The sequence below is a fragment of the Clytia hemisphaerica genome, unplaced genomic scaffold, assembly GCF_902728285.1.
Source record: "Clytia hemisphaerica strain Z4C2 unplaced genomic scaffold, Clytia hemisphaerica genome assembly, whole genome shotgun sequence".
Classification (NCBI taxonomy): domain Eukaryota; kingdom Metazoa; phylum Cnidaria; class Hydrozoa; order Leptothecata; family Clytiidae; genus Clytia; species Clytia hemisphaerica.
This window is the reverse complement of record NW_027103824.1, coordinates 784,725-809,960: the sequence shown is the minus strand read 5'-3', so window position 1 is coordinate 809,960 and position 25,236 is coordinate 784,725. Positions and strand designations below refer to the sequence as shown.

Here is a 25,236-nt window from a genome sequence, read left to right as displayed (position 1 = left end):
GTGTGCTGGACAGAAATCAGGATGTGAAGCAGCAGTACACGCCATGAGGGAGATCTTCGAAGAAGAAGAGACCGATGCTCTTCTTCTTGTTGACGCCAGGAATGCATTCAATTCAATCAATCGAAAGGTCCTTCTTCACAATATACCGTATCTTTGTCCCGTCTTGGCAACATATGTTTCGAACTGTTACAAAGTTCCTTCGCGCTTATTTGTACAGGGAGGACTAGAAATCTCATCAACTGAAGGAACCACGCAAGGCGACCCAATGTCAATGCCATCGTACGCCATTGGTATATTACCACTTATGGATGCTATCAACAACAACGAGTCGGTGCAGCAGGTAGCCTTTGCTGACGATTTGGGTGGTGCAGGTAAACTCGATCGCGTCCGAGATTGGTGGGAAAAAGTCGTTTCTTTTGGTCCATCCTCCGTTGGCTACTACCCGGAGCCTTCGAAATCGTGGCTCATCGTCAAAGAAAGCAAGCTTGAGAAGGCCCGTGAAACTTTTGAAGGTACCGACATCAAACTGACAACCTCTGGACGAAAATACCTTGGTGGCTTCATTGGAAGAGCAGAAGGAAAAGATGAATACGTGAACGGGATTGTCCAACAGTGGTGCTCTCAGCTAAAAGTACTGTGTGATATTGCCAAGTCCGAACCGCAATCCGCCTACGTAGCTTTCATCGCTGGCTTCAAGCACAAACTCACATACCACATCCGAACAATCCCTGATATGCACCAATACCTTGCACCTTTCGACCTAATCCTCGACACGATATTCATTCCAGCTATCACCGATGGTCACCATTGCTCCGCCGATGAGCGCCTTTTACTATCACTGCCACCAAGAAAAGGCGGTCTTTCAATCCCTATCTTTACCACGTGGTCAATAACAGAATTCTCCAGCTCACAGAAAGTAACTTCCAACCTGTCCAGCCGAATAAAGAACCAAAACGCAAGCAACGTCGACATACCTGACGACGCTAAAGTCAAGAGAGAAATCACCAAGTCGAAGGAAGATCGAGAAAACGATACGTTGAATGTACTTAGGGAGAGGATGAGCGTTGAGCAGCGAAAAGCAAACGAACTCGCTTCTTGCAAAGGTGCTTCAAGCTGGTTGACGATCATACCGGTTGAAAGCGAAGGCTTCTGTCTGAACAAAAGAGAATTTGTTGATGCCCTTTGCTTGAGGTACAGATGGACACCGAAATACCTTCCGATCAATTGTGCATGTGGCCTTCGATTCGATGTCGACCATGCCCTTTCGTGTCCGAAAGGAGGTTTCATCCACCAACGCCATGACGAGATGAGAAACCTCTTGGCCAACCTCCTTTCACACAAGTACACACTGACGTCTCCATCGAACCTCACCTACAACCTCTAACTGGAGAATCACACTACCAAACAGCTCCAACAAAACAGACGAAGCCCGACTTGACGTGTCAGCCAGAAGTTTTTGGCAAAGGGGACAACTTGCATTCTTTGACGTAAGGATCACAAATCCGTTCGCAAAAAGTCACCTTAACCAGAAACTTCAAACACATTCCGATCGAACGAACAAGAGAAAAAAAGCGGAAGTACAACAACAACCGAATCATCACAGTCGAGCATGGTTCGTTCAGCCCGTTCGTTATGTCTCCGTACGGAGGACAAGGAAGAGAAACGGAAATGATCATCACGACCCTTGCAAAGAAGCTCTCAGACAAAAAAGACATTGAATTTGGTATCATGTTGAATTGGTTGAGAACTAAGCTCTCATATTGCTTGCTACGATCAGCTATCCTATGCTTACGTGGATCGAGAACTCTTAGGAAATTGAACATTGATATGAATGAGATTGAAATTCATGAATCTACTAGGAGAAATTTTTAGTCAATCTCTCTTATTATTCGTCGATTTTGAGATTATTTTTTTTCAGACTTTTGCATTCTCGTTAACCCCTTGTTTTGCGCCCGGCGTGACCGCAAGGTTATGCCACTTTCCTTATGATGTGGATTTGTGATACTTGATTTGTTTGCCTCTTATTATTCGTTTTTAACTAATTTAGTCTTATAATATTTATATTTATTCTAATGTATGTTTTACAAATAAAAAAAAAAAAAAAAAAAAAAAATTTACAAATAGCAGTGTAGAGTCTTCTCTAATCCGAGTTTTCTACGCTTGTCAAACTTAGCGCGAGACTTTTTGTATCGAAGGTGGATAGGTTTTCCAGCCGCGGCGTTCAAATTTTAGAAACCTTAACATATGTTACTGGGCTAGCGTTACAGACATTTTTCATAAACTCATTTAGTATAGTAAGATATATCTGCAACAATTTGAAAGTTATACGGAATGATTTGTGTTTTGAAGCAATGCGTCATGATTCTTTAGCAAATTTTCTGTTTACTTCCAGAATCCCCATTTCGGATGGATAATAGAATCAGTCATATAATTAACTTGTAATGATATGGCATTTCGTGAAATTAGGATTAATACCCCTCGTATAATTTTTAAACACTTTGAAATAGCCCTTAGGGTATTTATCCCTGATTTCCCTCGGTGTCATATCATTACTATTACAAAAATATAATGTCAAGTTTCAAGAAAGCCTGAAAGATTTCTAAATTGAATTGTTTTAAAATTTCTTCCCTTATTATTACTTTTTTCGAAACTAATCAGCACATCATAGAAAATTTCACAGGCCTTTAAATAATGCTGAATATATGTCTCTCACTTTGTAGCCTTTCTTTTAGAGGTTTAGCTGACTGCATCAGTAAATCTTGAATGGCAGTCAACTCTGATATCGTCGACGTTGTTTTATTCTAGAAAAGGGAGAATGAAGAAATAAGTTGTTATTACAGTGTTAAATGATGATCGAACATGTCAATGAAATGTCCTTGGATAAAGGTTTTGAGTGTAATTCTTTTGAGCCATCTCAACAGGAAAATAATCTCTACCATTCCAGGCTAAGACAAACTCTATCTGACTCTATATGCGAAAGCAAATTTATCCAGTATAGAAAGAATCGTAATATTTTACTATTAAAAGTCACGATGTTATTTTTTTATTTGGCTATCTGACAGATCTTAGTAGCAGTTAGAGTTATAGAGGTAGACAAAACACGTTAGTTGAGTAACACTCAATTCAAAACATAGCTCACAACAATGGTGATATACCTTTGATATTGATGTGGTGGACTGCAGATCAATGTTGTTACAGATTATCGGCACCTCTTGCGATGTTATATACGTCATCAACTATGAAAGTGAAAGCAAAAGAAATTACAGGTGAAGCAGTATCGTTTGAGGGAGCTAACTTTTGAGGGCGGTAACTTTCGCTTTTTTAGGTTTCTACCAAAAAAATTAAGTATCTTTAAAAAATTTACTATCCATAAAAATCTCTCAATAAAATGAAAAAAAAATCGAAAAAAAAAAGAAGGAAGTTAACCACGTAAAATGAGTTTCGTAGGGCGGCACCTTGTTGCACTAGAAATATAGTTTTGCTTATGTAAAATTAGCTGGCCATGATTTGATTTGTTTTGTTAATTCAAAGTAGAGAACAATCTTCATTTTTAGTAGAATAGCTATTATTCCCTTTGTTTGAGCGGGGAAATCCAGGGAAAGGAGTGGCGCCCTCCCCTACCTTCGGGTAGACAGCTAAACGTAAAAAGCCGAATACCGGCAACAGTAACCCGTAAAGAGTATTCTTGAGTGATAATCTTCATTATATTCAACAATATTCAAATCTAATATACCTGATACAAGTAGACGATATAATCTTCAGTCAAGTTGATAGTGATTGATGGGATTTCTCCTGATATGCGAAAACTGAAAAAGTGATTTATTTAATTGTTATCTCTGTACAATATGGTTAAAAAATATCATTACCAAAGATATACTGGCAGATACACATCAAATTTCATCATTGTAATTGATTCATTTTTCACTTTTTAAATCATGATTAAGTTTTTAGTACAAGGGTTCTTGTTGTGATTGCGCACAATAAAAAAAATCATACAGGCGAAAGGGAATGTGGGGGATGCTAGCTATTTTAACTCATGTTTTCCATCATTTTGACTTTCTTTACAATGATAAGATATTTGTACAATCTTATTACTAGTCTAGTATGATAGCACGACTATACAGACAAATATGTAGAAGAATTTTCAATTTTTTTAAAGAAGCTTATAAATATAATATAACATAACTTACTCAGGGAAATTTGCATAGCCTTGCTTCAAACAGCGATAGACGTCGAGATTGAATCCGATGGGTGGAATGATGTAATTCTTCTCGTCTGTATTCTCGTTCACTCGTAAGCGAGAACCTTCTTCTAAAAAAACGTTTTGGAAAAGCAATTGAAATGAAACCATGTTCCCAAGCAGTTTTCCAGGGTAGATGAGACGCCTGGGAGGGTGCAGACTTAATTTACCTTAGCCAGATATCCACTTGTGGTTTTATTTCATACGTCGCACAAACAACCGTAAGGTCGCAAGGTCGTGGGTTAAATCCCCTGACGGGTTTATACTAAAGACTTCGCACTTAGTACAAAAGTGGTATTTGATACCTCTTTGCTTGGTGGGTGCTCAGCAATTAAGAGAATCATCAAGGGAGAAAGAATGATGCTCAACCTATGTGTGGATAACTGTCGAAAGAGGAGCCTTCAGCTCATCTCCGACTGCAGTCAGAGACTTACTTTTTACTTCGACCTCAAATGTCAATCCCAGGTTTTTATGTCTTTAAAATTAAAAAAGTCTCTAAACTTATGTCCGAGATTATTATTTCTTATTGTTTCAAATAAGCAAGTAGATAGCATTCGCACTAATCTTAATAGCTCTAGTCTTGGCTGGACTACTGACGTACCTAAACGGGAGACGGCCATATGAATATTAGAGACGGTGATATCTGTATGATGGTAAAATAAGATTTCCAAATCACTTTCTGTCACTTCCTAAAAAAAGAAGAGAAAGTCTGAGATTAGGAATAAGAAATTTATAAAGTCGGGTTTTTTTCTAGCTAATGCAGAGAGGTTTTGGCAGATATCTAGAGCGCCAATGATAATGAAAGAGCACCCATCGCATGTAAGTTATTTGTGAATGATGCAGATGATTTGTGATAGAGATGACGTTCTAGTACCTTATCGGGGAAAACTTCGTCGGGGAAAAAGTGACGAAATTTTGGACAAGTGACGAAAATTTTCCCCGGCCTTAATGCGTTTACCAACTACCGGCAAGTGACGAATTTTTCCCCGACGAAAATTTTGCCCGACGAAGTTTTTCCCGATAAGGTATTCGATACACTACATTATTCGATTATATTGAAAGCCATCGTCAACAAGAAAGACTCATATACGACGCTTTACTTTTCTATACGCTCCTTTATTTGATAAAAATTCAATCCCCCCCCCTTCGAAACAGAATTAGAGAGCGTCAACTGTACTTTGGGAATGAATGATTGACATACATTTAACAACTGCTCTTGAAGTTCAGACTCCAATTCTGTTTTGACAACAAGATCGCCAAAATAAATACGGACCGCTTCTTCATTGCTTAAAAACAAACAAAAAAATATATATAAAAAGGGCTGCGCGCACTGCGGAACTCTCACGTTCCCCCAAACTGTTTCCATAACAAAAACATTGTATGTATATTGTATTTTTATAAAAGACGCTAGTTACTGACAATAAGCTACTGAAAAGAAAACAACCAACAACGAAAACAACGACTAAAATGGAAAAAACAAGAAAAACCAGAGGGAATTGTTGCATGCTCAAATCCTATGTTTAGCAAACTACTCTCGGAATCAACTGTCAACTGATTTTGACACATGGTTCAATTATTCAGAATCGAACAAAAGGAACACCTATGAGCAAAAACAAACCTTTCATCCGCATATTTGAGAGGGAAGATAACCGTTGGTGACTTCATATTAAAATCCAGATAAAGTGCCTTTATATAAAAAATAGAAAAATTAAATCATCGTTATAGATATTCTATTGATTTTTAATGAATTCCCAAGCATTTCAAAGTGTCGACTTTCCATTAGCAACATCAGTTAGCGATTAAAGGTTTTGTTTTTCATCAATTCTAATTTTAAAGCTTTTCTTATTGAATTGACACGGATGTGGAGCAATATAGGTCAAAAAGAGTTTTTGTTTATTCAGCAAAATATAACAATAGAGAGAGGCTGTCCTAATATGAAACATGTGCCTGATATGAATTGGGAACACTTATGTAAAGATACAACTTTTAAGTGTGGAAAAGGAATCTGAGCATCCGTGTACTTAAAATAAGATGACGTGGATCCATTCAATGATAATGGTTTTTTATAAAGAAAACCTTATGAGAACATTGACGCTCAAAAACGTCAAAAAACAAGAGCAATTTTAGGAAAAATGAACCAAGAATAGCTGAATTTAAAGTATAAGAATTGCTCTAGACTCTTAAATAAGTCATTTTGCCTTGAACAAGAACAAGAACAAGAACAAGGATAACTGAGCCTCAACAAGAGGTTCTTATAAAAATGGAGCTGATATAAGGCTTCGACGAACAAAATGTTAAGAACAAGTTAAGAACATTTTCAGGTTTTTCAGACCTGTTCAGACTCAAAAACACCCTATTTCTTAGGAAAATGGTCGAAACTACTCACAAAATGGTAAAATAAGAACATTAAGCTTAAAACTCAAAAAGTTAAGGACATCCAAAGGCTTCAAAAATTTTGGATGTTCTTATAAAAAAACGTGCAGACATATAACTGGCCAACCTTATTGTTCATGATGGTGTACTCAATACCAGCTCGAGACGCGTTCCTCAGTTCAGCTACCGTCTCTGTTGCTGCTCTTTGCATTCTGTAAATTATAAAAGTGATATCGTTTGCTTACTCCACTTCATTTACAAGCTTTTTTCACATTGAATCGACACGGATGTGGACAAGATTGTTCAGAAAGAGAATTCATAAAAACAGTTCTTTGTTTATTCAGCACTTTATAACAATAGGCAGACACCGTCCTGATATGAGATATGTGTCTGGTATGAAATGGGAAAACTTATGTAAAAATAAAGCCTTTAGAGTCATCCAGATTATCGAAGGTAGGTAGGCTGATTGGGAGGTCGTTTACTTATTTGAGATCGTCAAATGGTATACGACATGATGAAAAACTACTTAGGTTTGAATCGCAAATGAATTAGAGTGATTCCTCCCAGAACAGCCCCTATCCCATCCCCTAACCCACTAAGAAAGGTTGTTGCTGATACAGTGGAGTCTCCATAACTCGAACCTCTGTAATTCGAATGCCTCCTTAAACTCAAAAAAGTTCTCTTGTCCCTTCAGTTAACAGTGTCTTTTAAATAAAACTTACTCCATAACAAATTTGTGCCCGTAGTTTATAGAGGGGTCAAGACCCCCCCTTAGGTAAGAGGACCCCCCTTAAGTGATAACCCCCCCTTAGGAAATTCATTTAAAATTTCACACCACCCTTAGAAAATCAGTATAAATGAAACGATTTTACAAGAGTCATAATCCCCCCTTATCTAAGAAGACCCCCCTTAGGTAAGAAGACCCCCCCCTTAACTGGCAACCCCCCCTTAGGAAAGTCATACTTTTAACACCCCCCCTTGCTTTTGGTTCATCAAAACCCAAGACCCCCCCTAAATGTAGGGGGGTAGAAACTATGGTGCCCCCCCCTGCTTGTTCTAATTAGGAAACTCCACTATAACAACATAAACGTTTCGATATCATAAGAGCTTAATAGAAATTTCAAACTTATAATTATCTAAGAGATCAGGTGACATACTCCATCATAATTTTCTGGTCGTCTTCTACCGTGAAAACATCCGCCAAAATATCCACCGTTTTCTAAAGGAAAAGATATATCAATGAGAAAAAAAAAATTGAAACTTGTTAAATGTAAAAAAATTGAACTTCAGGAAAGAAGAAAAAATATTAAATATGTTCAACATCGAGAAGTACAAAATCTAAAACTCGTATCAGGAAAAGAAACATTCAATACAAAAAACCTGTACATCGCAGTTGAGGCAAACCCTTAGGATTCGTCTCATATGCCTTATTGCTTTTAAATCAACTACATTTGATTGCATCTCATGCACGATATTACAGATTACAGATAACGATAGATTGTTCGAATTTTTTTGCTTGCGGAGGCTTTTTCACGGTCCTAAATAAAACCTCAATTGTTTTTCGAAGTTCGTATATAATTGTTTTTGGGCTAAAAGCCAAAAAATTGTAACTTGAATATCGATTTCGGAAGATATAAGCAAAAAAACTTGAAAATTTAGCTTAGGACCATAGGGGAGAAATAAACAGCCTAAAGATCGAACCGTCTGATTACCCCTTTAAGAATTGGCCCTGCTATTATTGTGTTGTTATCGAGCATGTTGTCACCATATACCTTGTGGAAATAAACATCGAGTGGTTGCGATTTGATTTGTGCAGCATAGTATGCTTTGACATCAACAGGGTTGATTTGAAAATCACAAACAAGTAGATTCGGATCGTTACCTTTTCAATTAAAAAGTAAATGATACACAAACATTCTTATATTTAACGTTTTTAAGAATAGTCATTCTAAAAGCTTTCTACCAAAGTGCAAGGCCAAAGTATTCAAGGATAAATGAGGTTTTAGCCACAATACTTTAATGGAAAAAGATATCTTAAATTCAGTGGTTTCAAACAGCGATCAGTTGCTTTGAGGGAATTTATAGCAAGTACTATTACAACGCCATCTTCAGGAAAGAGGTAAGTTACGTCACGTTCCTTTTTGACTGGAAACCACCGGTAGCGATCTAGGGGTACCGTGGCCAATGCACAATTTAATAATACCCAAAAAGGCCAGAAATTCAAAAAAGAAAGCTACAGAAGAATGAAGATTACGAGCATGAGGTTCAACAATGTTGATTTCTTCTCGATGAACACTCTGCACAGCACCAACGTCTTCGATTTGTAAAGCCAGCCTGCAAAAAAATATGCAGAAAATTTATAGATCAGCTTTTGAAGTTAAAATTCACTTTTAACATACCGTAAGTCTCTTCAACTCGAACCTTAATCAAATGTCTCCTTAATTCGAACAGGTTCTTCGTCCCTTAAACCTTACTTCCTAAATGGAGGCTCCACTGATCAATTAACAAAATAAAACAAAACTAAAAGAACATAACTGAACAGAATTGGAATTTACTTCATTCAAAACACAGTTAACAATCAAACTTTTATACTCTTTTGTGGGACACCCGGTATAGGCTTTGGGTAACTGTAAATTAACCATGCTATTTTTTACTAAATGTATAATTCTTAAAACTATAACAGATAATGTTAGGCTAAAGGAGCGAATTGAGATAAAAAATGATACAAACAAAATAAAAAACATACCCCAGTCCATCAGAGCCTGGTCTTTCTGTAGCAATTGCGATCAGCTTCTTCAAGTTGAAAGAAATCTTTTCCCTAGAAAATTGAGCAGAGTTGAATAACCTAACAGAAACTGGCAATCAAAATAAAAACACAGAATAATAAACAATGACCGGTATTGCGAACACGTACAGCGCATACCTCACCGGGGAAAAACTTCGGGGTAAATGACATTTTTCGTCTCTTCTCCCATCTAAAATTTCGGTCACTATATTGCAAGGAATCTTTTCAATACAAGGAAAACTCCTAGTTTTGCGGTATGAGATATAAGATTTGATGAAAAGAGTGTAAAATATGTCTGGAAAGGTTTGGTCGGGTATGTGACATACAATCGTGAATTCAGGTAATAATTAAGCCCTAAAATAAAGTTATAAATTACCTTTCAGACTTTAGTATATTGATATAACATGTATCTAAAGTGAGTTTCAATTTCGCTCGTACATACTAAAAAGAACAATCATTTTTTTAAATGGTTTTTTTTTTTAAATCGGTAATCTAGGGTTCTTTTCCTGTTGCATATACTTTACAGGATCAAGCTTCTTCATCCAAACGGTGGCTTGCACAGCACAGTAACGGAGCATAGTAAAGTTTTGTTTATTGCGAAGTATACTCGCATCTAGTTCTTTTAAACCTTTGTATAAGTATCTTAGCAAATTTTGAAAAATAAGATCCAACAACGGTATCATTATTTAGTTGACAATATATATATTTCGATCAATTTGATCATCATCAGGTCTAAAATCAAAAATAAAAAGTAAGAATTAAAATTCGTTTAAGGTTAAAAAATGTTTTCACATATCTACAGTACATACAACTCCTCTTCATACACTCTACAACAAACTAATTAAAATCAAATTCGCTTGAAAAAATCCCGAAAAACATTGCTGACATACTAATTATGTTGCAAGTCTCAAGGGAGACAAAATAAAAGAAAAATGGATTAAAACTTTATTGTAAGCACGTGACTTTTAAATTCATCCCTAGTGTTTAACTCAGGTTTCAATTGGTTGATTAGAAGTGCCTCGAGAGTCATTAAGTGTCTTTCATTTCTCGATGATGACGCAATGATTTCTACGTCATCAATGGACAGTTCACAAGCGCAAGAATTCATGTGTGAGCCAACTGGAGCCTTCAATGATCGATGTTCCTTTATCCGCGTGATAAGATGTCGGCATGTATATCCAACATAGCACGATTGGCATCGTGAACAGACAATTTTGTAAACCACACAGCTTTTAAAAGGTTTTTCGATCTTAGGTTTGAGTGAAGGTAACACAGTTTTAAGCTTTTTCAGAGTAAAAATCACACGACACGGTGCATTCAGTTTAAGCAAAGACTTCTTAAACTGGTCAGATATCTTTCCACGATATTCTACAAACAGTTTCCGTCATTTTACATGTGAGGTATGATTTACGTTTTATTCAAAAAGAAACATTCGTCAATTCTTAATAAAAAACTTTCACATCTATCGATTGAACAGGACAGACCGTTACTCAGTGTCAAAAATACCGTCATCTGTTATCAACTAGATTCGAAACCACCACAATACGTGATGGATACTCTGTCGCTGGGTCCTAAAAATTCAGTGCTTGGTCGTTTTGATAAGAACTCTGTCTTGGCAGAACTTGATAGTTTTGTGAATTTCTGCAACGATAAAGATATACCAGATAATATAGTAACCGATATCAATATCAAAACTCTTAATTATATCAAAAAGTGTGAAAAACAGAAATCTTCACGTAACATCATGTTGACCAAAAAATACCTGAAAGAAAATGATTTATTAGCAGTTCCATTTGACAAGGGAGTAGGAATTTGTATTATGAAAAGGAGACTTATAACAGAAAATTAGCTCAAATTTACAATTTACCTCAATTCGAAAAATATGTTCCGCCGAGAAAAAACGCAAAACACCCTATTCTCAAGGAGGAAGAGATTATTTGTACTGCACTTGAAAAACTAAAAACTGAAAATAAAATTACCGAAACCATTTTCAAAAAATTAAAACCAGGTGGTAGTCAGCCAGCACGCTTGTATGGACTCGCCAAAATACATAAAGATAGTGTACCTTTACGCCCTGTGTTGTCAATGCCTGGCTCAGCCTACTTCAAAATTGCAAAGCAAGTCGCAGATTGGCTCTCAGTAGTGTCAGAATGTCGCATCAATTCTTCTACTAAAGAAATAGCCGATAGTTTGAGTGATATTGAACTTGATGATGATACCGAGATCGTTAGTTTTGATGTTGTATCACTGTATACGAATGTCCCGGTTGATGATGCAATCTCAGTGTGTGCGGATCTTCTTTACGACGGACGTTATGAAAAACCACCTGTCGACAAGGAAACGTTTGTCCAGCTAGTCACCATGTGTAGCAAGAATGTAATCATGCTAACAAACGATGGATTTTACCGTCAAAATGATGGATTGGCCATGGGGAGCCCACCTGCACCGATGCTTGCCAATGGCTGGATGAGCACTTTCGATTCTTCGATCAAAGATGACGCAAGGTTGTACAGTCGATATATGGATGACATTTTGAGGGACATTAAAAAGTGCAAGATTGACGATACCATATGACCAGAATCAATGATTTGGACACCAATTTAAAGTTCACTTTAGAACGCGAGAATAACGGCTCGATTCCATTCTTGGATATGCGTATTATTCGAAATAACAAAGAATTGGAATCAACATGGTACACGAAACCTACGGATACAGGGTTACTTATGAATTTCCACGCCCTTGCTCCCTTAAAATACAAACGATCAGTGGTTGTAGGTATGTTACATAGGATTTCAAGAGCATGCAGTACTCGTCAAAATCGTGATGACAGTATAAAACTTGCCCGCGATATCTTAATAAAAAACCAATACCCAAATCAATTTGTCGAATCAATTATATCTGATACTTTAAAGAAAATCGACGCACCGACTTTAGCGGAAGAGGAGAAGGATGAGGTAGATGAACCAAAGAAAACTGTTGTAGAATATCGTGGAAAGATATCTGACCAGTTAAGAAGTCTTTGCTTAAACTGATGCACCGTGTCGTGTGATTTTTACTCTGAAAAAAGCTTAAAACTGTGTTACCTTCACTCAAACCTAAGATCAAAAACCTTTTAAAAGCTGTGTGGTTTACAAAATTGTCTGTTCACGATGCCAATCGTGCTTGTTGGATATACATGCCGACATCTTATCACGCGGATAAAGGAACATCGATCATTGAAGGCTCCAGTTGGCTCACACATGAATTCTTGCGCTTGTGAACTGTCCATTGATGACGTAGAAATCATTGCGTCATCATCGAGAAAATGAAAGACACTTAATGACTCTCGAGGCACTTCTAATCAACCAATTGAAACCTGAGTTAAACACTAGGGATGAATTTAAAAGTCACGTGCTTACAATAAAGTTTTAATCCATTTTTCTTTTATTTTGTCTCCCTTGAGACTTGCAACATAATTAGTATGTCAGCAATGTTTTTCGGGATTTTTTCAAGCGAATTTGATTTTAATTAGTTTGTTGTAGAGTGTATGAAGAGGAGTTGTATGTACTGTAGATATGTGAAAACATTTTTTAACCTTAAACGAATTTTAATTCTTACTTTTTATTTTTGATTTTAGACCTGATGATGATCAAATTGATCGAAATATATATATTGTCAACTAAATAATGATACCGTTGTTGGATCTTATTTTTCAAAATTACCTTATTTGCCACAATGTTTTTACCAAATATCTTAGCAAAATTTCCATGTTGTATTTAAACCCATAAAAAACATTGAATGTTCTTAAATCTTTGCAGTGTCTTCTTATGCAAACTATACTTTACTTTCCTTATAAAAGAAAGACTAGTACTGTATCTCACAGAAACATTGCCATCATAGAGCACACTGGATATACTCAAATTAAAGTGTACATACGGATTTGGAATAGGTGGGATGGTTCTTCTCTTCGAGATATCCAATGGCTTTATACAATTCCTCTTTCTCTGTATCTGATAGCTTGCCCAATGAAAAAGCAGACTCTGAAATCGTCAAAAGCACAGATGTCTTGAATATTTGTCGTACAACTGACTTGAAATCCATCAGAGTGTTTCTTTCCCAGGTTAAAGGAGTTGCAGCAAAAAGCCTCGGGGTAAAGTTAAATTGGGGGGGGGGGTGGTAATTTTCCCTTTACTTTTACTAACACCCGTTAAAAATGATCGGGAGAGTGGAAGAGTGACGTTTGAAAACAATCCTGACTTATTTTCTACCTATAAGATACGCACGGGGAATGCAAATTTGTTCGAGTTGAGGAAATTTCGAGTTATTGAGTAAGTTTTATAAGGCATTGCAAACTAACAAACTTAAGGGGCCATAAAACTTGTTCCAGTTAAGGAGACATTGGAGTAATAGAGGTATCGGAGTAATAGAGGTACGAGTTAAACACAAGTAGTTTTTATTCTAATGACCATGCAGAAAACATATACCTTCATCACTGAACAAGTCAAGTCCCTCTTTATCTTGTGTGATGTTAGTTTCAGAACCACTCCCAGTGATACCAAGCCATTCCAACCAACCTTGAGGCTCCCCTCCTACCTCCGATTTCTCAGCTGCAATGTCCTCCTTCTTCGATTCAAACTGCAAACAGGATAAAGGATTTTTTTAACTTTGAAGAGACAAACGAGATATTATATTTTGGCTTCGAAAGCACGGAATGAATTATTTTATACACCCCTGTCACAGACCAGCGGGGACCCCAGCCCCATTGAAAAATTTGTCCAATATTTCGTCCCCGGTGGGAAAAATACCCTACACTTTTATTTCATCTCATTCCAAAATTCAATGTAAAAAATTGCTTACAAAAACCATCCCCACTGGATTTTTCGACTGAGGAACAATAGGATATTTATCATTGAGATTTCGATAGAAAATTTTATCCCCGCTGTGGGAAAAAAATTCACCGGGGCTGTGAGACAGGGGTGTTTTTATGGTTTGGAAGGATTTCTCATGCTCAATCTTCTCTCCTTTATAACACTGTCGCGCGGGAGAGGTTGTGCGCGGTCCTCTTCTGGCTCGATAAGCGAATATTTATTTTTATGCCCCAGGCGTTTGAGATCTGACCCGCCGTTAGAAGACGGGGAGGACTAGAATATACAGTGGAATTCAGAGTGACAGTAGAGCAAAGTAGACATTAGTTTTTCTTCAATACATGTTTCACATAAATAATTCCATTAAGATAAATAACATTCATCTATAAATTAATACTTCTTTATATACATAAGTCTGCGTCCAGACGTTGTCGATATCTCGAGATAGCGACTTGGTTTCTAGTGATTACCTTCCGACATACAATTCGAGCATCTTCTAAAATGGCATCCTTGCTGTTAAGTTCGGTTAGTCGTATTCTTTTTTCTTCCAAACACGCACTCTGCACTTCAGAGTGAGAGGTGGTCGGTATTCGTTGAGGCGGATTCGTCTGGCGTTGGACCGGGAGACTTCCAACTCTCCTATTGGTAGAACGCTTTGGATTTCTTCAGGTACACCAACCTTCGTGATGTAAATAACACGGTGCCATTCCATAGACATTTTGATATATACGTTATACGTCAAATTTTACATACGGTATAATCGTTAATTTGGTTTAAATTCATCGCGTCTGAGCTCGTTTCGGCAATTTTTCGCACGGTGTCCGGTTTCACGACAGTTCCAACAGATCAGGTTAAGATCCTTATTATATGGAATGTTTTTACAAAGTTTCTTTTTGTGTCCAGATTCACCACATCTCCAACAAGTTAATAAAACATTCTTGTTTCTGCCATTTTGATATTTTAATAGGTTGATTTCACTTGTCAATTCTCTAATGTCAGCTTCGTTGTTATTTGCTGACTTCGGCTTTCCATTTATCATCCGTTCTATGGCATCCTCTGAGCTTCCGTGGTCCATCCACAGGCATCCTCTACACGGGCATCTGCTAAACAGGCATTCGACCATGGTTCGCGCATCACCAAACGTTGAAAAATTGCGATCGATCGCGGAAGTAGGCTTTAGCAGACCTGGTCCCTAGGACGGAGTCCGCAGAAGTCTATGTTCGCACGATTCTTGATTCTCCAAGTGACTCTGGGTGATCTTCGTCCCAGGTCTTGCTCGGCCGAGCGCTAGTTGAGAATCCCTCGAGTTTTCAATCTCGTTGAGATATAGTGATCTCATCCATAATTCATTTTTCTTCTTCACATTCAACTACGTATTTTTCTATATATAAATTCCTCATGACAACACTCTCAGATGCTTCATAAATTTACATTTGCCTCATTGGTATACATAAGGGAATAGTGAAGATATTCTAAAGAAACTAAGAGGGATTTGAGCTGTTGGAGGGTATCTTGGCTAAAATTCAAGGGAAAATAAGCAAAAAAAAGCTAACCCAGGAATCTAGGTCCTTAAAAGCAGAAACATGAAATTATGGGGAATGGAAATCTGATTTCCTGGACTGAAGAAAATATTTAAAAAGGAAGCAGCATGGATATTTTGTGCGTGCAAATCAAGAAAATGAATATTGAGCGTATATCGGGAGCTAACGGATAAATAGACTGGGAATCCAGTCGTTTATAACGTTTTTGTTGAAAGCGGGAAATTTTTATGTCGGGATATGGTTAAAATAAACGACTGGGCTAAGGTGGTTTCCGTAGCTTACGGGAGTTCCAGCAGGACCCGCAGATTTCTGCGGGGTGAGAAAACAATCATATACAACAAAATATATAAACAAATAAAAATTTCAGCCAATGAGAATTTCTAAGTGAAAGAAAAAAAAAACAAACCAAAACAAACCAACAAGACCCCCTGATAATGTTATCCAAAAACATGAAAAAAGAGAATTTTTATGAAAAGTTTGTTGTGCACAAAATATTCTAGACGACTATATTGATGCTCCTGTCAAGTTTTCTACTTCCTATTTTTTACTGAGTTAAGTCGTCTAGCATGCTAGACTAACGGATAAACGGATAACCTTCGACATAATTTTGAATTTAAAAGCTTCTTAGTCAGAGAATTATGACCTGAAATTTTTAGTTGGGGATATCTATTTTCAAAAATATCAAAGCTCTAAGCTCTAAGGACATTTTCTTGGCCTCAATACGTCGAGAAACTGTCTTAAGTTTTTCGGAGGTTACCCAGAATTAACAGATTAACAATAAGCTTGTTTACACCTACTTACACCTGGGTCCAAAAAAAAGTGGTCTATCTTCACTTAGAGAAAAGAAGATTTTCTTATTCTTTTTCAATGAGAGCTAGGCCGTCCATATAGTACGTACACAAAGATTTTCCAAAAATTTGATACCCCTCCCCCCTTGTACGCAGAGAATAATAGAAATGATGTCATTTAAACAATAGATGTACGCTTTTGCTAAACCCCCCTCTCCCCCTCCACTGCGTACGTACTATATTGTATGGCCCCCTATCATTATTTTATAAAGAGAAATTCAATACAATCCAACCAATAATTTAAAATTAAATAAAACAAATTTTGATAGCTACATTATTTACAAATACACGGACCTTTATGGAGCGATTGCCAAGTGGTTTAAGGCCTCTGCATCACAATCCAGGTTTTCCCGGTGTAGCGGTAAATTAAGACTCCGGGAGATTAGGACTTCAAAGTCATGATTTGCTGGGATATTATGACTTCAAGAGTCCTGATCTCCCAGGAAATTTAGATCGATACGGGAATAAAGGACTCAAACTAAAATTCATCTTTAAAGGTAGAAGAGTCCTATTTTCCCGGTGAAATATGACTTCGCTAATTAAAATCTAATTAAAGTCTTTCTATTGCTAAAAAAACCTGAAACAACTCGTGCGCGCACTCAGGTTTTTCAGCTTCCCAGAGTCAGTTATTAAAAGGTTACCAAAACGCCAATAGCAGTTTCTCTTAAGGGTCGGGTTTTTTTACATAACCGAGTCACAAATGGCGAAAAGTAGGAATTATTTTTCAAGAATCGGAGAAATTATTTGGCAATCGAAGGAATTTCTGTGAAAAGGTCTCAAAGGGTCACCTTTCCAAAAAAATTCTGTCTCTCTTAGGGTCAGGGTTCGGAGGATTAGTTCGCACATACCGAGCATCCCGTAACTACCACCCACTCCCATGGGAGAGATCACTTTGCATATTCATACAGATTTACCATTGTGTTAAAAATATGAATACAACATGATTTAGTGCATCCTTGATTTCTTCATTATTTCACCCCTGTTAATCTAGAAAAGTTTTTCATACGTGACAAAAATTATACATTATTGGATCTACAGTTGACGCTCTCTTATTCGATTTTCAATGGCAATGGGATTTTCATCGAATAAGGGAGCGTATCGAATAGTGGAAGGTCTCCCTTATCCGATAAACACGAGGTAAATATCGAATTGTAGAGCTGGCGAAGAAAAATATATAGGCCATGGTCATTGGCCCCAAAAATAAAAAATAGAATTGAAACATTTTTACAGTGTCCTAATTTCGCTCCCTGATCTTAATTTACCGGGCATTTAGGACCCGCGGGGTCTAAATTTTCCGGGAAATCAGGACTTTAAAGTCCTAATCTCCCGGGTCTTAATTTTCCACGACACCTGTACCCGGGTCTTAATTTACCGCGACACCGGTTTGAATTCCTATTCCTATAAGCACGATAAGCATAGACCAGAGATTTGGGAAAAGAGGATAAGAAACGCCGCTGCCGCTCGCTGTTTTCCTATTCTTTCCCTTTGAATTCGGCACCCTTTGAAGAAGCAAGGCTGTAGAATAGTTGAGCAAGAAGGAAGGCCGAAACAAAATGGCGTTACGTACAGGTTAACCAATGTTCAAGAAAAAAGTCCTTGAATAAAGCTTTCCAGTGAGTTCTTTGTGAAAAAGAGACTGGGGAGTGAATCTTTGATCTTTTGGGGGTTTCCCCTGAGAAAATCGAGGAAAATCATTCCATATTCTGGGAGTAAAGATGGCGGACATGAGGCATGCTTGAAATTTTGAAAAATTGGGACCAATTTCTTTCTGGCTTGTATTGCTCTGAATGAATTTTTTGTGTTGCAGACATAATTTTTATGGGTAGTAGGAAGGTTGATAGTGATCATGTAAGTATTAGTTTACCCCGGCACTCTCTAAAACGTCTTGGCATTTTGATTTAAGATGGGCAAAATCAATTGATAATTTTGTTGTTTTTCTTCAACTTTTAGATAAAAAAATGTAATTTTAAGCAAAACTTGCCCCATGGTAATGGAATTGAGATTCAGTAAGTATACTTGATTTCCTCTGTTGTACTTTTAGCTTTATCTAGGGAAACCATTGATTTTTGGGTTGGAAATTTCAAGGTTTCAACAACAAAAACATTTCAAAAAAATAACTTTGACATGTGATATTTATAAATTGTGACTACCTGAAGGGCCATGATTTTGACTAGTCAGTGGATTATGATTTAGAAGGTGCAAGGCTTTGGTACTTTTACACTCAAAATATTGTTTAATCCGTGGAATTTGCATTTTGTATTTAAACCGTATTAGGGTAATTTCATATACAGATTTACATTTTATATATTTTCAGGCTAGTTATCATATTCTTTGTGAAATACTGTTAACAACACCGTCCCATAGAAGTATTGGCCATCCAAGTACAGGTTGCCGATGCAACGACGATTGACTCAAGATTCAGACATTTTTGCATGTTGACGGTCACTTCTGTTCTCTGCAGTGCCAGCAGAAAAGGACTGCTAAAAGATGAGTGGGAACTGATGTATTAAAACTTTACGTGTATTATATCTATTTGACTCAACAGAAGCAGGATGGAATAATAATTCTATGGTGTTTGATGTTATATTTATGGAAAAAGTGGATTTGAGCGGTTGGACCTGTATGCCCTTTGAAAAATGGATGTCGATATATTTATTATTAGAATGTTCAATGGAAAATTGGGGATTTCGATATACACATTATTATGTAAATGTTCTCTGGCGAAGTGGATTTTGATGCAACTTCTTTTTGGAATCTTTATTGATCGATGTTTGTTTTTTATCCAGGTTGTCCTTGGAAACTGAATTTTGAGGCATAAATACATATTGCATGGTATAGATGAAATGGATACGTGCTGCGATGATAAGTCTACTTCATTTGTCTATATTTTGATTTGGGGGCTTTTGCCCTGAAGCTATCCCTTAATTTGGGAAGCAGGTCAAAACAAGTCATCAAATCAGGGAACATGTAGGCCAAAATTGTCAAATGTAAACAAACCAGGAAGAGCCAGAAATGCTTCTATAATTTAAATTTATATTCATATTTTCAGTCTGATGTTATCTTTAAACTATATTTTTCAAATTTAGATTTAAATTTTTTTAGCATGGAGTCATAACACCTTTTGCATTTAGTGTTCATGGAGCAATAATCCAATTTTTAATCAGCTTTGAAGTCTTAAAATCTGTATGAAATGTACTACTCAAGAACATAGTTGGAAAGGCTTTGGTCGTTTTTATTGTATATCCAACTTTTTACTTCAAGTAAAGTCAACGGTGATCTATTTTTCATCATGCTCTGCAATACACATTGATTTGAGGTGTTTTAAAGGCCTATAAATGAAGTTAAATTATACTGAAAAGTCTTTTTGTTCTTAATCTTTTGCAGCAGTTGCAAAGAAGATTTATATTCAGAGAAATAGCGAAGTCAAATTATGCACTGAAAAAAAATACAAACTAACAATGACAATCTGTAATTCAAATATACATAATATACACTGTGGAAGAATATTTAATTTTTATACACTATTATTTGTTGGGTTGGATGGAAATGCATAGTTTTTTTAACCTCATTTTTACGATGTTTTTATAATATTTTTTCTAACATATCTGGGGAAATCCCCTGGTGATGTCTTCGGTATAATTTTTGTATTTTTTCAATGGTATTGTAAGATTATTTTATGTTTTGTTGTCTAGAACTCATAAAGTTCTTACAAGAAAGCTTTCATGGTATTTATGACCTCCTGGCATTGATATCATGAATGGCCATCGTTTCTTTTTTCCTTTTCTTTCTTTGACATTTGTTGTTGTTTTTTTGTCCTCCAAGGTTTTATTTTCAACCTCGCTATCCCTACTGAAGAGGCCTTTATGGTATTGTTTCTTAGAAACTTTAGCCCGAGAATAATGATAAACTAGTTTTACCAGCTTCGTTTGTATTCTAACGCAACACATTTCAATTATTTTGGTATCTAAATTATCCAGCAAGGAAAATATTTTTTACAAATAAAGCTGAGAAACTATTTAAGGCTCGCAACCCAAAGTCTTGTCCAAAGTAAAAAAAGTGCTTATAAAAAATAACAAAATTCTCGATTTTAGAAAGAAAAAAAAATTCACTTTCGATATCAATCACGGCTGCCATTTTTTGTTTGTACTTCTAGTCTTGTGCGCATAACGAATCAAGCGCTCTGATTGGTTCAGAACGAAAACAATCGATCGGCCGCAGACATTTCAATAGAAACAAAAGATTCTACAGCCTAGCTTCAAATAGATGAATAGCGCATTTCTTATCCTCTTTTTCCAAATCTCTGCATAGACTCTCTCTATCCATATAATATTCCACGGTAAGAGTTTCTCGTACAATACAATACATATTATTCACGAGCGATGAAACTTTTAAAAAGTTTAAAAGTTGTGTCTACATATTAAAGTCTGTTACTTGGATACTTTGTCTTTACATTTTCTCAGCTTCCATTCATGCTATGTTACAAAGTTATACACCGTTGGAAAGATATTTCCAAGGAGTATAATCGAAAGGATAAAAAATTTCTTAAAGTTGAAAAATGAAGAAGAAAAATGAAGATTTTTTAGAATATTTGAACCTTGCTGATTTCAAATCTGTATACAGATTTTTCTTATCTTTCTTAGATAAAAGTTACAGCACTGTAAAGTTGGTCATTTTTCTGCTATTTTTTCTTATTTCTTATTTTTTCTTATTTTGGGCCGTTTTAGGTCTACTTCAAAGGGTTGGAACTTTTTATCAAAGAAAGATATGCTGAGGGACTGTCAAAGTGTCCACATACTTTTGAGACATACTTAGGTTCTATTTAACAGCGTGTTTCAGTTGTTTTGTACAATGGATCATCTCTGGACTATGGTGGCCCATAAGTGCCAAGTAATTTTTTATTGAAAAACTCAAAAAAGGATTTTTTTTATAAATGAAAATAACTTTCATTTTATAATTTAAATTGACTTTCATTTCAAAATCAATTTAAAAGTAATTTCGTTTTCAAAATGACTTTAAAAACAACTTAAAATACGACCCAGCAAGGCCACACAAATGATTTACATTTTGTTTTAATTCTCATTTACTTTTCGATATCATTTTAAAAAGCATTTTGTTTTTTTATTTTTAAAATCACTTTTCTCACGTAGCCCATCAGTGCCAAAGACAGCTTTGTCTCCAGACCCCTACAGGCTTAAAAGATTGAAGTTACTATGGTTACTTATTGGATTGTTTACAGTTCACGGCCCATCAAGGCCAAAACAACTTAGTGCTTAAACCCCAAACATTTTTTACAAATGTGTAGGAGAGTATAAAATGATATCCTTTACTCCAGTGTTCTATGGTACCATAAATGAGAGATTTTTTGTCCGTCACAGTGCTTTTCCTTTCTATTGTTCATTGTTTGGCTGGTGGGTTGTATTTTGTCTTAAAAAATTTACTTCTTTTTGCAGACAAAATTATTCATCAAACAATGGGCAACATGAAGAGCCTTTGTTTTGATGTATATATGTGTAAATAAAGAGTCGAATTTTTTCTTAATATGCAGCATGCGAGCATGAAAGGAAAAATGTTAAGAAGAGAGGAAATACACTTATTTTTATAAGAACAATTTTTAAGAACAATGAGGCTAAAAAATGCCAAAGAATAAGAACAATTTAAGAACAGTGGAGAGGCTGAAGTTAGAAGTTAGAGGGTTATAGCAAAAAGAATCGCTGGTTTCTAAAATCCTTTAAATAGTAAAGTAAATGTTTTTTACTTTAGAAAAAATAAGAACAAAATAAGAACAATTCAAGGCTTAAAGTGCCAAAAAATTAAGAACAGCCGAGCCTCAGCAAAAATTTACTGGTTCTTATAAAAAAAAGTGTAATAGGAGGGAAGTTTTATTTACTTCCAACCCCTTTCTTGTTGCCGCCATATGCTTTAATATTTATGGCTCCGAGGAAACCCCAATGTGACCCCCCAAAAAAACAAACAACTTGTTCGTTCTATTATCAAAAGAAACTTTATCTGTTGAAATTTACTCATTTCTATGAATGGCCTCAATGGGCTGTCAGATCAATTCATTTAAAAAAAATTAAAATTGATTTTAAAATGACATGGCCTCGATGGGCTGAGTTGGAAATCGTTTTTGAAAACAAACCTGTTTTAAATTTGAAACGAAAATAGAAAGTAAATCAATTTTGAATCAAAATTTAGTTCAAAACTTAAATTAAAAGCTATTGCAAAAATGAATGTGAAAAGTAAATTATTTTGAATTTTTTTTATAGAAATGTCAAAAAAAATTTAACTTGGCACTCATGGGCCACCATACTGGACCAAACAAATAATAATTAATGATAAATGGTCAATCAAAATACAAATCTTCCATTTTTTCTAATTCAACGTAAAATAATCAAATTTTGTTTAATCAAGTTCCTCAGTTCAACTTTGAGCCTTACCCGGAAACCTTCCTATGATGGCGATGGCTTCGACAACCGATTTGGTCACTTGGATAGACCTAGCAGTTTTCTGTACTCGCATTTTGATTGGCTTAGAAATCTCGAGAAAGCAATTACATTACACGTAATGACTTTAGGAGACAAAGAATAATGATGAAACGATAAACATTTTTCAACAAAACGTTGAAATTTGTGACACTTCGTAACGTTGCGGGAAGGTGTGTGTAAGTGTACTTTGAGCCATTTGGTGTAATGGTAGTAGTTCTGGTTGGTTTTGGTTTTGACCGTTCATGGACTTTCTCGAGCAAAACTTGATCTTATTCATAATTTTGAAGTACAAAAATGGATTGATGATGGGAATTCAAAGCAGCCAAAGGGAAGAAATATTTAATTTCAAAGTAAGTTATAAGGTTAGTAAATGATCCCGGTACAGAGCAAAGTGTAGCAAAGATGGCAAAGGGAAACCAACATACGACAAAAGCCAGTAAGATAGCAACCGAGAGAACGATAAATTTCCTCTCTTTTTTGTTTCTTCGAATTTCACATGGATTATAAGGTGTACTTGGTGCTCCTGATTCTCTCGAATTTCTTTTGCTTCGATTCATTTTGTACCAAATCAATAGATAAGCGACAAATAGAAACAAAGCCGTTGTGTAAACTATTGTTGGTGTCAGAATGTACTCAAAATCGCCGAGTTGTTTTGAGCGATATCTGTATCGGGTAGCTGCTTCAGCTTCAGCTTTATTAATTATTTTTGAATCAAAGAAACGATTTGATCCAGGACTTTGCTTAGCATTTTCTTTGGTTATATCTTCCACCTCTGACCAGTCCGTTTTGTTTCCGAAAATTTTTATATATTCGGTCTTGATATTATGCTCCTTCGGTAGAGCACTCTTTGAAGATACATTTAACTTTCTACATATATATATTCGGTCATATTTGTTATTTTTTCTGTCCTTAACAGAACCTTGACTCTGTCAACATAAATGTCATTCTCTTGTTTAACAACTCTCAAGTTGAGCTTCGATAAGTCCCACTGACTTGTGATATTCGGATCATGCACTGTGCCAAGCAACCGAATTATTTTCGCGTAAGGGCGATCTTGATTCAAGAGAATCGAATTAACAGTGAAAAGAGCTATCGAAACTACCCACATTGCGAGACAGGCGAAAACAGCATGTTTCTTTTTTATGCAACGATGTTTAAATGGGAAGACCATTACCAGAACTCGATCAACTGTCAATGCCAGCAAGCTGAAAATTGACATAAGGAGGGTGATTCGAAACCCAATAACCAAACTCAGAAGCTCTAAGCGGATGATTGGAGCTTCTTTGTTTGTTATGTCATTAACAACATTAAGATGCATTGTAACTGCTGCAAAGACGGTTATTGCTATTCCGAATATGGTGTCTGAGTTAGCAAGATTAAGGAGATAATATTGTGATATGTGAAGTTTCTTCTTCATATCTTTGACGATGAAAATGATCTCCGTTATATTTAAAAGGACCACAATTAAGCCAAGGCTCAAATAAAAAATCTTTAAAAATAAATCGTCTTTTAAATTCAACAAAGTATGATAAAAAACCGCTGGCATTATTGCTTTGGAAAAAACATAAAATTAATCCAAAGAAAAACTGAAACTCTTCAAGTGAGATGCTTGAAAATGCAAAAGTAATATAGATTTTAACTTTTCATCACTTCGAATAGAAAAATAATAATATTAATGTTTTTGACCGCTCATGGAATTTTTCGAATAAAACTTGATCTTGTGTCATAATTTATTACCAAAAGACGCTGGAAATTTTTAACAACATGTATAATATGAATTGATATTGATTTTAAGACCATAAGGCCGATTGTTATTTCCGTCGAATTCTATCAAACTGAAGCATGGGATAGTCTTCTTGAATTTCAATGAAAAGTCCATCAATCAACGAAATATTCTTTTCGTATTTTTTTATAGGAATTTAGTTTTTCTAGAAAAGCTTTATATTAAGCAAGAATACTTTCGACGCTATTTTACTCAATTTCCATAGAAAATTAAATTATCATGTAATCGAATAGACGATGTTATCGTCCGTTACAGTGATAGTAAAGGCGGGAAAAATGGCGGTATGGCGTTATGGCGGTATACGGAAAAAAAATCGGCGGGAGAGTTTCGAAGAAAC

The 25,236-nt window shown here is 35.9% G+C and overlaps 1 protein-coding gene and 1 long non-coding RNA gene across 2 annotated transcripts in view; one reads left to right on the top strand and one right to left on the bottom strand.

Annotated features, from left to right (window-relative positions):
• The window catches only part of LOC136806714 (intermembrane lipid transfer protein VPS13A-like), a 64,635-nt gene that overhangs the window by 16,125 nt on the left and 23,274 nt on the right, over positions 1 to 25,236 (bottom strand). Inside the window, exons 18-32 of the mRNA XM_067063306.1 lie at positions 13,862 to 14,012; positions 13,314 to 13,417; positions 9,775 to 9,839; positions 9,360 to 9,431; positions 8,868 to 8,947; positions 8,386 to 8,495; positions 7,771 to 7,832; positions 6,741 to 6,825; positions 5,859 to 5,926; positions 5,442 to 5,526; positions 4,842 to 4,929; positions 4,191 to 4,311; positions 3,734 to 3,806; positions 3,156 to 3,236; positions 2,714 to 2,801 (exon numbers count right to left, since the gene is read on the bottom strand). Of these exons, the coding sequence (XP_066919407.1) occupies positions 2,714 to 2,801; positions 3,156 to 3,236; positions 3,734 to 3,806; positions 4,191 to 4,311; positions 4,842 to 4,929; positions 5,442 to 5,526; positions 5,859 to 5,926; positions 6,741 to 6,825; positions 7,771 to 7,832; positions 8,386 to 8,495; positions 8,868 to 8,947; positions 9,360 to 9,431; positions 9,775 to 9,839; positions 13,314 to 13,417; positions 13,862 to 14,012 (1,333 nt within the window). The remainder of the gene's footprint in view (positions 1 to 2,713; positions 2,802 to 3,155; positions 3,237 to 3,733; positions 3,807 to 4,190; positions 4,312 to 4,841; positions 4,930 to 5,441; positions 5,527 to 5,858; positions 5,927 to 6,740; positions 6,826 to 7,770; positions 7,833 to 8,385; positions 8,496 to 8,867; positions 8,948 to 9,359; positions 9,432 to 9,774; positions 9,840 to 13,313; positions 13,418 to 13,861; positions 14,013 to 25,236) is intronic.
• Positions 18,055 to 20,424, top strand: LOC136806702 (uncharacterized). Its single transcript, XR_010846591.1, has 2 exons — positions 18,055 to 18,637; positions 18,946 to 20,424. It is a non-coding gene; the product is annotated as an uncharacterized lncRNA (long non-coding RNA).